The following is a 16,973-nucleotide window of genomic DNA, read 5'->3' as shown; positions in this document are numbered from 1 at the left end:
TCATACTTTATACAATGTGGTATTTAATGGAATGTGTATGGATTTAAATAAATTAGAATCTTTTAGAACACACAGTGTTTCAACATGAAGTGACTATAATCACCATGTTTATTTTTAATGTTCTGAAGTTTTTTGGGGATACGTGTTGCCTAGTGTTTAATTTTAAAACTCACAACTTGTTTAGAAAGCAATTTTATGGTTTGTTTATTTATTTTATTTTATGTGCCAGGTTGTTGTTGCACCTTTTTATTTTTTATTTATTTTTATTTATTTATTTTGAGATAGAGTTTCACTCTTGTCACCCAGGCTGGGATGCAATGGTGTGATCTTGGCTCTTTGCAAGCTCTGCCTCCCCGTTTCAAGCGACTCTGCCTCAGTCTCCTGAGTAGCTGGGATTACGGGCGCCTGACGCCATGTCCACCTAAATTTTGTATTTTTAGTAAAGACAGTTTCGCTATGTTGGCCAGGCTGGTCTCAACCTCCTGACATCAGGTGATTCACCTGCCTTGGCCTCCCAAAGTTCTGGGATTACAGGCTTGAGCCACCATGTCTGGTCACCTTAATTATGTAAATGCATTTAAGATATATTTGTTATACAGACTTACTCTCATTGGAAAAAACATACCAACCTGGGAAAAATGTGTTAACACTATTTCAGGGCAATTATAATAGTATCAATAACACCAGGTTCTTGCCATTTTATTATTATACAATTCAGAGTCTAAAAAATATCTGAATATAAAAGCAGTAACATTTTGTCAATGTTAATCCTTATAGTATAAATGGATTAAATGTATATCTGATTTGGTAATAATGGGTTACTCTACTACTACATCACAGAGTAGTGATAAATAATGCTTTGTGTATCATCCTATGAGTTCTTATAGTGCACACACAAAAGACAATTTCAATGTGATTTCATGATGGTAGCTTCTGTGCAGTGGTACATAAAATATAGACCTTTATTGCTCACAAATTGGAATGTAATCAATATATTGAGAAGAGATATACTTCAGTGCAAGTGCTGGAGAATTTTACTGTGTTAATAAGATAATGCTAATATGATTACATATATTTTGAATAATGTTTAATTATTTCAGGTGCAATTGGCAGGATAAAAGTAATTATGAAATTGCCAAATTAAGTGAAATATCTTCACTTTTTTCTATAGGGGGGGCCTGGTTCAGCTGGGGCCAAAGGTGAGAGTGGCGATCCAGGTCCTCAGGTAAGAAATCAAAATTTGTCTTTTTATTCTTGACTGGCTTCTTTGATACAGCATAATTCCTTTGAGAATGCATCAATAGTTCATTCTTTTTTGTTGATGTTGTTCCTGAGTAGTATTCTATTGAGGTATGAGAGTTTATTTTGAAATTAAAAAAATCAGAGAAAACTGATTACGATATTTGGGTGATTCAAGATATAGTAGCCTTCTTTTTTATGTTTGGTTAACTTTGCCATTGAAAGGATGGAAAATGCTTAACTGGGAATCGTGTAAAAACACTGATATTAGACTATATGAAAATGTAGGGGGTTTATTCTTTCCCAAAGTTTGTGAACTTTTTGCTCAACATTTTCTTTTTATAAAATAGATGAATCTGAAAACATACTGCAGTAATTGTTTAGGATTTTAGTTTTCCTTGACTCCTTTAATCCAAAAAGAGAAATGTATTGTCAAAGGAAGGATTATTTACACTAAAAACTAAAAAGTATTTGTACTGTTATTTTTGGCCCATGCCTTGGGACTGGAGTTCAGACTACAGTGTTCTCATTACAAAGCTACATACTCTTCAACCTGTAGACCATCTTTTTTTTTTTTTCTTTTTTTTTTTTTCCAAGACAGAGTCTTGCTCTGCTCTGTTGCCCAGGCTGCAGTGTGCAGTGGCATGATCTTGGCTCACTGCAACCCTTGCCTCCTGGGTTCAAAGGATCCTCCTACTTTAGCCTCCCAAGTAGCTGGGACTACAGTCATATGCCACCATGCCGGGCAAATTTGTTATATTTTTTCTAGAGTTGGAGTTTCAGCATGTTGCCCAGTCTGGTCTCAAACTCCTGAGCTCAAGCAATCTGACCTCCTGGGCCTCCCAGAGTGCTCGTATTATAGGAATGATTCACCATGCAGGGCCTTTAGACAGTCTTGATTTTTTATTTCTAGAATGAACATTTCACAGTGATTATAAAAAGTATTTAAATTTTCAAATGTGGGTTTCATTATTTTCTACTATGTTTATTATGTGCATATTGTTTTAATTAACTTTAAATAGCATATATAGTTAGTTAAATATGAAGGCCTATGTAATATTTATAGTGGAACTACATTTGACCTATTATTAGCTGTATAATTTCACTTTAAAACATATGTATCGATCCCCATGAAAAGTATATATTGACACATTATGGTATACTGCTACTGAAGAAAAAGATAATGAGAATTTTAAACCTTTAATCTGACATAGTATAGTGCCAGTCAATAATTTGCTTCAGGGATTGCCAAATTGTCCTCCAAATTTTTGTAGCTGATTGAAAGAGAGGTGTACCAGGGACCGTGCTGAATTCTAGGAGTATAGTGGGGAAAATTGATGAAAGACTTTAGCTGTTCGCAGTCTAAATGGGAGATTCAAACATGAGAAAAGACCATTATAATCCAACATTATAAGTGCAGTAAAAGGAGAAATATCTAGTAAAGAACATACAACAAATGAGAGAAAGATGAAAGAAAGGGGATTGGTAGGAGAAGAGAAATGGAATGGATAGTTAAGAGTGTGTTCCATCAAGGGAAATATAAAACCCCAAGGTTTTGAGAATAAAATGTGTAATTATTTCTTTTATTTAAATGTAACCTCATGTCTACATATATAGTTAGTAAGTGGTATTTTTTTTGTAAGAAGCCATTTAGAAAAAATAGGTATTTATTTGATAGAAACCTTTTGTCTTCTGCTTTATTTGAACTTTTACGTGGAAATAATTTTCTTGTGTTTGAGTGATTAAGTTAAAGCTAAGAGGATACTAGTTTCTGACACCATCTCTCTTGATGCTATTGAGTTTGTTGATCAAGAATTCTATAATATGGTTTAATTATGATGTTTTGATATAGGGCCCTCGAGGCGTCCAGGGTCCCCCTGGTCCAACGGGAAAACCTGGAAAAAGGGTATGGCTTATTTTCGTTGTGCATTTTGAAGACATCTGCCATGATCATTAGTTTTATTTATTTATTTATTTATTTATTTATTTATTTATTTATTTTCCTTACCTACTAGTAATAAGAGTCACTTTGCTTAATCATGCTGTTGGCATTATCAGGGTCGTCCAGGCGCAGATGGAGGAAGAGGAATGCCAGGAGAACCTGGGTCAAAGGTCAGGAGCTCACATATTTTTATATTCACATCCTGTGTGTCAGTTCACTACGTAAAATTTTATATTTAAAAATCTATTTTCTGAATCTGAGAGAATATTTCACATTTAATGGAAAGACTGGAATTGTGGTGATGATGATGATGATGATGATGGTTTTACAGGGAGATCGAGGGTTTGATGGACTTCCAGGTCTGCCAGGTGACAAAGGTCACAGGGTAAGATACATCTATTCCTTTTTTTTCCAGGGAATGCTATGAAATATTTTAGAATTGATAACAATTTGGGAAATCAGAAAAAGAAGAAAAATTAATTTTAACATTTGTGAATCGACTTAATAATAATGTAATAGGTACTAGGAGGAAAATAGGTAAAATTACACATGTGGTATCAGTGTAAGTTCTTTGAATATTTTTAGACATTGTAATATTTCTTTTTTGCAAACATAAATTGGATCAGAATGTTTATATACAGGTACCTGGAAAATATAAACAGAAGAGCAATGTGGATATTTAATTTTACCTCTAATTTTTAAATAATTTTCTCAACTTTTTCATTACTTTTTGTCTGTGGACATATACTCAGAAGAAGACATCTGTGGGTAGTTTGTCATTAACACAGTAATATACTAGGCACTATATTATTTTTTGGTCATGATAAAAGCTTTCAGTACAAGTCAAGAACTTGTAATTTGTGAAGGCTAAATAAACCATGATCCTGAACAGTATTCCAGCAGATAATTTTAGTAGGAAATTATGAAGACTGTCTCTCAAAAATAGATCAGCTTTAGATCCTCATATCTTTCTTTACCAGCATTAATAATGAGGCTAAGATAAGTTTCAAGAAAATTGGAGAAGAAAAAAATAGTGAAAGAAAAGAAAACCCTGTGAATGTCTGACAGAACATATAGTGTGCGTCTAACATCTTAAGATCAGGATCTACTTTTATCCATTTTAAAAAAGACCAAATTTCTTTTGTCACTGAGTTATGCTGATTTAATATGAATTATTTAGAAGTAGAAAATATTTAAGTCAAAGTCACCAAAGTATATCCATATTTAATACAATCATCAGCAAAATGAGTTTCTAAATAATTTATCTCAAAATAATTAAATGTCTGAAAACTATTTAAGATACTTATTTTACATAAAACTTTTGTATTGAAAATTAACAGAACAATATTATAATTATAAAATATTATTAGCATACTAAACATGTAAAGCCAGGTAAAGGTGTTAAAATATAATTTATCTGCAAAATGTTTTGAGGACAGTAAATAAAGCATATGTTTTCCCTGTCAAATGTCCTGTTTTATTTGGTTTAGATAGCTACCTGATAGACTGGTAAACATTCTACTTATTTCCATATGTTAATCATATTTGTATTGATTTAACAGGGTGAACGAGGTCCACAAGGTCCTCCAGGTCCTCCTGGTGATGATGGAATGAGGGTATATTAATACTTCTTTTCATTTCTTTAAGAAATATTTAAAATTAAAACATAATATAACAAAATCATGTTGAAATGATACATTGTCTAAATGTTCTATATTCTCATTAATTTTGTCAATGACAGGGAGAAGATGGAGAAATTGGACCAAGAGGTCTTCCAGGTGAAGCTGTAAGCAACTTACTTTTTATTTTTAGTAATATCTCTATTTTTTAGGACTAGTGACTGGTGTTACACATATAAAAACAATGATAAACTCAGAAAAATATTGCAGTCTTAGCTAAGCTAACCAGATAATTGCCATGTGAAAAAAATGAAAAAGGATATATAGAGGTCTTCTTTTGTTACAGAGAAAATCTTAGACAATTGAGGGAAAAATCTCTGGAATGTAACATATTTCTAGCCAAAAATGTTACCTTACCTAGTTTTTGTTGCTGTTTCTTTGTTTTGTTTTTTGTCCTGTCATCAGTAGCTCCAAAATTTATGTACTGAGAAGAAATGAATCCTATTACCAGAAAAAAAATAACAATAATATGTCACTTGGAATATACCAGACATATGGATTATATCACTTTTCTCCATCAAATATTACAAATGAGGAAACTGATCTAGGAATGTTTACTTGAAGTTAGCTAACAAAATAACTAAACTAGAAATAGGCCTCCTAATTTTGGTTTTAAATTCCTACATTCTACCTTGTACTACATTTTAGATCCTTGACAAGTAAATTCAAGCAAATGGGGGAGAAATTAGATTATTTTATTGACTTTTCTAAAGAAGGAAAAAAAGGTGAGCAGGTGCAGGAGGGGAGAAAAGAAGAGAAGGAGAAATCACGTGTAAATAAAAATAATTTAAGGAACCTCTCAAAAATGGTTTCTGTAATCTGCATATATAGCTACACAGCTGGTCGTTTTCTTTTCTCAGTGAATGCTATCTTAAGATGAAATTTACCTAAATGTACAATAAATGAGAATCAGGACTCTTCTATTTGTATAGTATATCTGATTGAATAATAATGTTGAATGCTGTCATTGAAATCAAAAAATGACACAAAAGTGTCATATTGAAAATACTAAACTATTTCATATTTTAAAAATTCCCCAAGTGGTTCCTATGTAAATTTATAGAATCAAAGAAACACAATTTCTGTACTAAAAACTGTTATTTATTCTGGCTTTTGGATCAGTATAAACACTAGATATTTATGTTATGGACATCACTTTCAGTGTGTAAATAAAAGATGTCCAGATATTTTTACTCTAAAAATAACCTTAGGATTTCTTCATTGGAAGAGGCATGTTTTTAGGGCATTTTTTTTTTTTTTTTTAAAGGCGTGCTTTTTTCTTTTTCTCCTAGGGCCCACGAGGTTTGCTGGGTCCAAGGGGAACTCCAGGAGCTCCAGGGCAGCCTGTATGTACTGCTGGAAACATTGAAGATTTTCTAGGGAAAGCTTGTTATCAACCGTTGAGAGGCCATAGAAGCCCTCAGTAAAGAGCCAAGAGTTTATTGCCTTGTTATATTTGAAGATCTACAGATGCTGCCTTTCACTTTTAACTCATCATTCCCTCCTTTCCTTCTATCTTCCTTTTGATTATCTGTCTTACTCTTTTCATGATACATCCCCAGCATGCAGAGGAAAATGTTGGTAGATTGTCTCCAATGTGGACATGGAAAAGAAAGTATAGGTCTTTTCTCTTCTTCATTTACATTAAATCCTAGAATGATTTTTTAGTCGATAGAGTAGTATCGTGCTATTAGATTAGTCTTTTTGATTTTCTATTTTAGCATCAAAACATATAAGCAACCATACACCCTTTTTCTTCATTGCAGGGTATGGCAGGTGTAGATGGCCCCCCAGGACCAAAAGGGAACATGGTATGTATGTAGCAAATAGTGATAAAATAATTCATCTTTGAATATAACCACTAAGAAGCCATTTTTGTTGCTAAATCTAAAATATGAAGATTTCTTACATTTTGCTAAGTATATTAGATACATTAATATTTTACAGTATTTTCCAGAATCTCTTGAGGGCAAACTGTTTAGGGATGGGTGGAGATATTTTCCAATTGAGAAGAAAAAAATCTATTGTGTAAAATAGCCCATTAAAGACTTTTTATATTTTCCTCTGGCAGGGTCCCCAAGGGGAGCCTGGGCCTCCAGGTCAACAAGGGAATCCAGGACCTCAGGTAAGTCTAAGCCATTGCAGCTCCTTTGAAATAATTGGGGGAAGATGCTATCTTTGCATAAGAAAATTGACAGCCTCACAATTTTCTGTGTAGGCCTAGCAATATTTAAAATGTGAATGTAGGAAAATACATCCTTTTCTTTTTTAAAAAAGTTGAGCAAACTTGCAGAAGCCCCTCTCTTCCCAAGGAAAAATGAGTCATTCAATGTTTAGGGAATGCCAGGACTGATAGCCACCTGCAGGAGAGTTTTGAATAGGATCACATTATAGTCCCTTTGCAAAAAGAGTAGCTTGTGTAAAACTCCTCATCGTGTTCTAAAATTATTTGGGGTGTATGGGAATATATACAGATTCTTATAACTCTCTCTATGTACTATAGTGAGTTAATAATTTACTGTTTTAAAAGTGTGTTACTGTGATTTGATTTCTGATATATGATATACATTCTTTTAAATTAGGGTCTTCCTGGTCCACAAGGTCCAATTGGTCCTCCTGGTGAAAAAGTAAGTTAATCTGTTGTTCTAGTAAGGCCTAGTGAACATGTTTGCTTTAGCAATCTTAGGCAGGTGTAAGGTCTGCCTTCTGTTTTTGTTAAGATATCTAGATTTCTCAGCACATGAGGAATTAATCTAGAGTTGACATGGAAATACAGTGTGGGGAGAATTCATTCATATGTTCTTAAACCGTGAATGATAAAACTTCAGTTACCATTTAAACAGCTTCTAAATGTGACGTTCTCAGCTATATTAATTTCAGGAACATACGGGTACGAGTGAATATTTTCTCTTTATTTTACGTCTCCTTTTCTTTCTCATTATTTTCCAGAAAAGTAACTAAGTTTGCTTGTGACAAAAGATTTGTAGGAAGATATAATGAAGGGAAAATTGTGAAGTTGTCATTGCCATCATATCTCATATATGAATGACAAATGATGGTCTTGTTAATAACTCAATGTCTGGATCAAAACAAGAATAAGTCTTTAATTAAACACATGTCTTTTTCCCTGATCTCCACTGTGAGAGTTCTTGAGTAATATTTTGTTTCCTGTAGTCATAGCACATTGCTAGCTGGCTCTTTCCAACACCTTTTTTCTTTCGTTATTTTTGTTGATTTCTACAAACATAACAATATTTTTTAAAAAAACTAACAGCTTTATTGAGGTGTAATTTGCATACTATAAATATTCACTTGTTTTAAGTGCACAAGTGAATGATTTTTACTAAATTTACAGTTGTGCTGCAATCTAACTTTCAGAATACTTATATCATTCCAGAAATAATCCTTGTGTTAGTTTGCAGTCCATGTTTCCACCCCCTCAAACCTAGCCAACAATTAATTTGCTTTCTGTCTCTGTAGATTTGAGTTTTCTGAATATTTCATATGAATGAAACTTATGAATAAATTTAATATATGATTTAATCATATGAATGCATATGTGACCTTTAAGTCTGACTTCTTTCATTTTAGGTTCATCCATGCCGTAGTACGTTTAGTAGTACTTTGCTCCTTATTATTTATTAGTACTTTGCTCCTTATTTTGTTCTCATAGTATTCCATTGATTGGCTATACCAGGTTCTGTTTACTTTTATTTGGCAGTTGATAGAATATGTGTAGTTTATACTTTTTCGCTATTATCCGTACCACTGCTGTAGTGAATAATTGCATACAAGTCTTTGTATCGATGTGTTTTCATTTCTTTTTGGTATATACTTAGAAGTAGAATTCCTCGGTTATGGTAAACTTATGTTTAATATTTTGAGAATTCCACTCTTTACCATATTGATTGTACCATTTTTCCTTCCAAGCAAAGATGTATGAGGATAGTAATTTCTCCACATTCTCACTCGTGCTTGTTATTGTCTGTCTTCTTGATTACGATCATTCTTGTTGGTGTGAAATGGTATCTCATTGTGATTGTAATTTGCATTTCCCTGATCACTACTTTTGTTGAACATCTTTTCCTATGCTTAGCAGCCATTTCTATCAGGTCTTTGATAAAATATCTATTGAACTCTTTTGGTTAATATTCTCATTGGATTATTTATCTTAATATTGAGTTGTGAGAGCAAACATCAGTTTTAAGTAGTTTTGAAAGTACTTTTTTCTGTGGATACTTTGGATATAGATGCAGAGCACTATTGGAAAATGTCCTATGAGTTATGTTAGGTTCGAAAGATTATTTTTAATATTTAGATCAGGGATTTTAATCTGGGTCACTCATATTTTAGATTAGCACATTATAAATATATTTATTTTACATTGCACTTGACACCTGCACCTGTTAAATTTCTACCGTGATTTTATCATGTATGTACTAGATTGTTAAGAGGAATTTGCTCTTAGAAAAAGTTGTTATATCTGAATTCCCTGTGCCAAGCCAGATAAAATATAGAATCTGGTTTACTGCATTTCTGGTGGTAAGAAGAGAGCTGTCTTATGCGCATACTGCTTCTGCCTCTGATCTGAATGTATCCAGCCAGTAGATTCAAAACCAATCTCTTACCATCAAAAGGAGAAAGGTGCTCAAGAATATGAGGAAAACACTTTTTAATGATAATACATCTATAATATAAATTTTATATTACATCTATATTAAAAAGTAGAAACTATTATTATTATTTATTTTATTATTTATTTTATTTATTTATTTTTTTGAGACGGAGCCTTGCTCTGTCTCCCAGGCTGGAGTGCAGTGGCCAGATCTCAGCTCACTGCAAGCTCCGCCCCCTGGGTTCACGCCATTCTCCTGCCTCAGCCTCCCGAGTAGCTGGGACTACAGGCACCTGCCGCCTCGCCGGGCTAGTTTTTTGTATTTTTTAGTAGAGACGGGGTTTCACAGTGTTAGCCAGTATGGTCTCGATCTCCTGACCTCGTGATCCGCCCGTCTCGGCCTCCCAAAGTGCTGGGATTACAGGCTTGAGCCACCGTGCCCGGCCTACTTTTATTTTTAATGATAGCTATGATTTATTTATTCTGGCCGAGGAGTCTTCTCTCTGAAAATTTGGTAAATGGTAATGTTTTAATTGTATCATGGTATAATTTAGCATTTTAATATAATTTAGCTAATGTTATATATTTTTACTATCCAAGAACAATGTTTTTTGCTAACTTATTATAGCCTGTGCTTTTATTTTCGGTAAAAATATTTCATAAAATTTAAGTTAATTAACTAAAATAGATAAGATATTATATTGTTTTTTTCTAATATTTTTGATAAATAAACCAAATACATCCTGTGATAAATTGTGATTTCTCCTAAATATTTCCTGTGATTTAATTTCTGAGTTTACTCATATATTAATTGCTCGGTAGCAATTGATGTTACATAACTGTCTTGAGTCCTGTATAAAATAACAAGACACAAAATAAATATTAAAGGGAGGAATTTTGAAGACATAGATAGGAACCTAAGTTCATCCAGACTGCAACGCTGCCACGTATTAGCATCGGCTAATTTACCTAAACTCTTAATCGACACTATTTCTCGCAATTCTTTGAGAATGTGGATAACGAACATAAATTGCCTAACATAGTACATAGAAACATTCAATATACTTTAACTACTTTATTAAAATCTAAATATACATTCTTTTAACTTTTTTTTCCCCACCCCTCCAGGGAAACAGCAAACAGTTAACAAAGCAGACAAGATATTCTGCTATCATGGAACTTCCATTCTGAAAGAGATCTCTTCATTTTAGTTTGTTTAAATAACAATCTTGTAGTGCAAGAGTTTTAATATATCTTGCCTATTATTTATTTATTTTATTATTATTATCATTATTTTTTGAGACAGTCTTGCTTTGCCACCCAGGCTGTAGTGCAGTGGAGCCATCTCCACTCACTGCAACCTCTGTCTCCCAGATTCAAGCAATCCTCCTGCCTCAGCCTCCCTAGTAGCTGGGATTACAGGCATGTGCCACCAGGCCCTGCTAATTATTGTATTTTTAGTAGAGATGGAGTTTCACCATGTTGCTTAGACTGATCTCAAATTCCTGGCCTTAAGTGATCAGCCCACCTAGGCCTCCCAAAGTGCTGGGATTACAGGCGTGAGCCGCCACCGCACCCGACCTCTTGTCTATTCTCAAATATATAGCAACATAAAAATTCCATGCAATATGTATTACCCAAAAGGTTATTGTCATAAAAATATCACATTTGCCGATAATAATAATTAATGAAATAATTGTTTATATACTACATTTCACTTTGAAGAAATAAAACCACTGCCTTGAGAGTGAAAGGTAATTTAAATGACAGGCAAAATGAGAGTAAAAATTTTGTGTTTTATGATACTTATTACATGGTGTTAAATTACTTGATTGAATATGACTTTTGCAGACTGGTGAAGAGGGTTGAAACATTCAAGTCCTTTAAATGAGGTGTAATTACATTTGGTTAAAAAATCTTAATTTTTCAATTTAAAGATTACTTTTAATTCATTTTTTGTTCTATGCTGATTTGGTTGAAACTTTCTTGTAAAACTGCAATGTCAGGCAATATGAATGCAATGATTATACTTTACTCCATGAGAATGGAAAAAGCCCAAAAATATGTCCAGCATTTAGGCTTGCTGATATGTCCTTGACCTTCCCATTGATTCTGAATCCTGGACAATAACTTGATGTGTCAATAATAATGACCTGGGTTGTGGGAGCTTGATAAATTTAATATTCTTAGAAGAATGTCTACTTTTCTCCCAAAAAAAGGTCTGATTCCCAAGAAAAGATACTGTCACTACCAAGAAAATGTAGTGATTCTTATCATGTTCTAAACTTAGAAATGGTCATGTTCAATGTGATTTGGAACTCTGTGTGGTTAAACAGGGATTAATCTGTTGAATTGTTACTTTATTATAATCTTGTTGGTTACCTATTAGGATATGTTCTTTTTACATTAAAATAGATTTACTTTCCTTCATTTCCTATGAATAACTATCACACCATAACATTGCACAAAATATTATTTAATTTTTAAAAATAAAAATGGTGTTTCATCAATGTTACTATGTAATGGTGTTTCATCAATGTTACTATGTAATTTTTTGAGTTAGTACTTACTAATATTATTGAGGGAAATAATACAATCTTTACCTCTTTAATGATATAAATCAATATATTTCTGACCTATAATGCTTTCCTTTTTCTCTAAGCTTCAGTTTATTGTGGTATTGAAAAACTAATTTGCTAATTTTAAAAAAGACACATCTAAGATTATAAGCAGACTAAAACCTAGCATACCTGTGACATGTTAAATTTAGTTTTAATTTATCTTTACGTGGCATTTCCTCCAAATAATATATTCAAAAGTTATTTAAATGTTTATTACTTATGGATTGAAGCGAGTGACTCAGGATAAGAATTTCATTAGTAGTATATGTATAAGTTAAAGCTTTTTAAAATTATTTTAATTTTTTTAATAATTTTTTTTCTCTATTTCATAAGGGACCACAAGGAAAACCAGGACTTGCTGGACTTCCTGGTGCTGATGGGCCTCCTGTAAGTAACAGCTACCTGGTCATTAAAATTTCTTTACATTATCTTTAAAAATAGATTTTACATGTGTTTTAGAAATGATTATATGAAGTTAGTAATAAAAATAAATTGAGCCAGTATTTAAACATTGATCTCTCTAAAATACCTTTTATCATGTCACTTCCATATTGCAAAATCTTTAATGAGTTCACCGTGGCTTTTGTAGAAACTCATTTGACACTCTAAGCTAGAACCTCCGCAGAATCTCATATATATATATTTTTTTTACTTCCTCCTTAACCATTAGCTCCAGATAAGCAAGTCCACTCACATTTTCTTAGCATAATCTAAATTTTCTATCACCTTATCTTTCCCAATTCTGTTTCCTCTCCTAGAAAGCCCTTCCATTCTCTCCTCCTTTTCAAAGTATCTGTTTCTATGAGTCCAGGTGACGTTACTCACCATTCATAAATATTCTCAGACATCTTTCATGAAAATACCTCAGCCTACAGGGATTTCTTTCTTTTCTGGAAATATAGCAATATTTATTATTTCCCTTTAAATAGTAATAAATAATGAAATTATGTAACCTCTACGGTTATTATATTAAAACATTTGTTATTTACAGATTTTTTTTCCTCTTTATATGACGTATTCAGATTTTTTAGTGCTAGGATATAAGATTTCTCATCCTACCTCTCCTTGCTATTGAGTATAATTGTGATATGGCTGTAATTTTTATTTACTGAATCTCAATAAGTTGATTATTAACACTGTTACTATTTATGATCTTGCTGTATATTCAGCTGTCTCATCCACGTCTTAGTGCCCCTTTGAAGGTGCACATATGATCATTTGATTAATTTGCAAAATATAAGGCAATTTAAATACCTTTATATAAGTCTCTGAGGCTGGGGATGAATTATTAATGAGCAATATATATTATTTGATGTCCTTTTTCTAAGCTCTCTCAAATGCATTATGTATTTGAGGAAACTTACATCCATCACATATAAGCTTACTATGTTCACTTCCAAATGCCATAGTTTCCAATTTATTTAAAGCCATACACACTGATGCAAAAGTGTCCAATGTTTTTGAAACTTAAAGAATAAGATCTTAGTAGATTTAATAACAAAAGAAATACTTTCATAGTATTATCAACTCTGTTTATATAACATCTTATCAGTGTATGTTTTTGCTAAATACAGGGTCATCCTGGAAAAGAAGGCCAGTCTGGAGAAAAGGGTGCTCTGGTAGGTTACAAAGTATCCATCTAAATGTCCTATTAAAAAATTTCCAAGAGAAAATGCCTTAATTTGGTCATCTCATGTATAAAAATCATCTTCATATAGTTATTTTGGGTATAAAAAAGATATCTTAGACTACTTTTAATTTTATATTAGTAACTTTAGAAATTAGACTATGTTCTGTCCTTTTAAAAAATATTCTCATGGTTAGGAATATGTGCATGTTCTACATGTGAATTATGTATGGAGTAAACGGTAATAATGTAAAACAATGAAATTGGACAAGAATTACTCAATATTACTGAACTGCTCATGTAACCCCAATTTTATTATTACTTATTACTTTCTGGTAACTGTTATCTAATAAAATGTTAAATTAAGACCAATGGCTATCAAAATATCAAAGTGAAATGTAATATACTACTTTAGATTACAGTAGCAGGGGTAGGATCATTTTGTTTACATTTGTTTTGAATTCTTTTAAAACAGCATTAAAATTTCAGCATTACTGCAGAAATTATAAATTATGATTTATAGAACATTTTATGTAGATAGACTAGAGAAGTAAAACCAGCTGTGGAAGATATATAATTTTGATTATATACTTGATGAAGTGAATGCTACTAATTTATAATTTTCTATTTGAAATTATCAATCTTGTTAGTTTTTCAATAACTATTACAGACTTTCAGTATAGCATATTTTAGGTTAAAAATCAAATTATTAATTTTTGAATTGTTTACATTATTTTACATGCTTATAAGATTTGCCTTATTAGTCCATTTCAGTATCATATTTTTAGAATGAATATATGACATAATACATTTGGAGTGAATAGTGCTAGTTACATGTTTTTTTTTCATCATATCTGATTGTAGAAACAAAGAGTAAACTACCAAAAAATCTTTATCAAATATTAGCAGTAGAAAAAACCATATCCTTATAGATGATTTGGTAAAATTACAGTATGTAAATGATTAGCACTTTCAATTTATTATACATATAAGTGGTAATTAATATATTTCAGGGTCCTCCTGGTCCACAAGGTCCTATTGGCTACCCTGGCCCCCGAGGAGTCAAGGTAAGTGTTAAATTGTTTTCACATTATACACTTTCAATGTGAAATATTTTAGTCATTTGATACTTCTAATTTATTCCACAGGGAGCAGATGGTGTCAGAGGTCTCAAGGGATCTAAAGGTGAAAAGGTAAAATATGATTGTTTAGGTGGTTTTAATTTCTGTATATTATGTTAACATTTAAATTTATTCAACAGACATTTTGTTTCTTGAATATATTGAGTGATTACTTACATGCTACACAATGCTGGTATAATTTTGTACCCTTTATCCTCACAGCTTAAAAACAATGTCTTGTATCTTGTGATGAGGGTTAAATACTAGAACAGAAACTAAATTATGTTACATAAGATAATTAATTCTGCATGTTTTTTTAAACATGTGCTTAAGTTTTGTAAATCATAGGGTTGGCTTTAGGAATGGATTTGCTACAGGATTTAGATGGTGTCCAGTTAGATGCATAACATATGAGTGTTTATTCCTTTTTTCCCTGCTGAAATCCCCAAAATGTATAAATAAATTCAGCACAAAACAGGAGAGTTAGAAGTACACTAAATCCGTTGGGGAAAGAGGAAGTCTTTCTATATAATATTACACACAAATCAATAGTGTTAAAAAGAGAGAAATAAAAATTAAAACCAGGCAGAAGTGAATGAAATAATGTACCTAAAACTATGAATGAATATGGCATTTTTTATAGGGAATTTATAGATAATTCGCTTTTGCTGAAGAACATGACATTCAGATTTTTTTCAAGGATACATTTAATAGGAGTGCAGAGCCCCAAATCCTTCAAAGATTATGATGAAATGCAACGGGAATGGCATTACTCAGTGTTAGAGTTTAGCTGTGTGCCCACCCAAATCTCCTCTTGAATTCTAATCCAAATTGGAATTCCCACTGTCTAGGGAGGTACATGGTGGGAGGTCATGAGATCATGGGGGCGGTTTCCCTCATGATATTCTCCTGATAGTGAGTGTGTTCTTAACAAGATCTGGTTGTTTGATAAGTGTCTGGTGCTTCTCCTTTCTTTCTTTCTTTTTCTCCTCTATCTTGTGAAGAAGGTACTTGTTTCTTCTTTGCCTTCTACCATGATCGTAAGTTTTCTGAGACTTTCCCAGCCATGCAGAACTGTAAGTCAATTAAAACTCTTTCCCTTATAAATTAACCAATATCAGGTAGTATCTTTATAGCAGTGTAAAAGCAGACTAATATACTCAGAATCGGTATTGAATTAATTCTTACTACAATGTTCATGCAAAGTTAAAACAACACATAGTTGCATAGTATAAATGTTGGTAGGTTTGGTGAGATATACATGGATATTAACTATTGCTAATATCATACTCATAACATCATACTCTATTAGACTGTTCTTGCACTGCTATAAAGAAATACCAGAGACTGGGTAATTTATAATAAAAGAGGTTTAATTGGCTCATGATTGTGCAGGCTGTACAGGAAGCATGATGGCATCTACTTCTTAGAAGTCCTCAGGAAGCTTCCAGTGGGAAGCAAAGAGGGCACTGGCATCCTACATGCTGGGAGCAGGAGCAGGAGGGGTGAAGAAGGTGCCACATGCTTTGAAGCAATCAAATCTCCTGAGAACGCACTTACTATCTGGAGAACAGCATCAAGGAGATGGTGCTAAACCATTCATGAGAAATCCACCCCCATGGTCATATCACCCCCGACCAGGTTCCGCTTTCAACGTTGGGGATTACATTTCAACATGAGATTTGGGTGGGTAAATATCCAAATTATTTCAAATGCTAATATTTTTTCAAGGACAGTAATTTATTTTCATAGTTACAATATTATCAAAAGGCTTATGTGTGGATGTGGTACCAATAGGAAATGGGTAACAAAAAGGGACGAATTTATTATATCCATTATACTTTATCTGAAAAAAGCTGCTGTTACATACTAAAAGTAAGCAACTATGTTGTCAGATTCATTGTATGAAAAAGGCCATGCATTTCACACTAGCTTACCTACTTAATGGTAATCTCAGTTCATCCTGATCACCTAGATGAACTTTGGAGTACCAGTTGGCTCTCCCTATGGGTTCTGCACACATGGATTCAATAAACCACAGATCAAGGATACTTGAAAAACAAAAAAATTAAATTAAAAATTACAATATGACTGGGCACAGTGGCACATGCTTATAATTCCAACACATT

The 16,973-nt window shown here is 32.6% G+C and overlaps 1 protein-coding gene across 4 annotated transcripts in view; it reads left to right on the top strand.

Annotated features, from left to right (window-relative positions):
- The window catches only part of COL11A1 (collagen, type XI, alpha 1), a 241,690-nt gene that overhangs the window by 97,925 nt on the left and 126,792 nt on the right, over positions 1–16,973 (top strand). For all 4 annotated transcript variants that reach the window (XM_011975884.1, XM_011975869.1, XM_011975892.1 and 1 more), the window contains 14 exons: positions 1,172–1,225; positions 3,092–3,145; positions 3,298–3,351; positions 3,513–3,566; positions 4,744–4,797; positions 4,923–4,967; positions 6,153–6,206; positions 6,627–6,671; positions 6,932–6,985; positions 7,443–7,487; positions 12,430–12,483; positions 13,671–13,715; positions 14,737–14,790; positions 14,872–14,916. In XM_011975884.1, the coding sequence (XP_011831274.1) occupies positions 1,172–1,225; positions 3,092–3,145; positions 3,298–3,351; positions 3,513–3,566; positions 4,744–4,797; positions 4,923–4,967; positions 6,153–6,206; positions 6,627–6,671; positions 6,932–6,985; positions 7,443–7,487; positions 12,430–12,483; positions 13,671–13,715; positions 14,737–14,790; positions 14,872–14,916 (711 nt within the window). The remainder of the gene's footprint in view (positions 1–1,171; positions 1,226–3,091; positions 3,146–3,297; positions 3,352–3,512; positions 3,567–4,743; positions 4,798–4,922; positions 4,968–6,152; positions 6,207–6,626; positions 6,672–6,931; positions 6,986–7,442; positions 7,488–12,429; positions 12,484–13,670; positions 13,716–14,736; positions 14,791–14,871; positions 14,917–16,973) is intronic.

This window comes from Mandrillus leucophaeus, unplaced genomic scaffold (assembly GCF_000951045.1).
Source record: "Mandrillus leucophaeus isolate KB7577 unplaced genomic scaffold, Mleu.le_1.0 Scaffold1012, whole genome shotgun sequence".
Lineage (NCBI taxonomy): Eukaryota > Metazoa > Chordata > Mammalia > Primates > Cercopithecidae > Mandrillus > Mandrillus leucophaeus.
The sequence above is the reverse complement of the archived record's forward strand: the minus strand, read 5'-3'. Positions and strand labels throughout refer to the sequence as shown.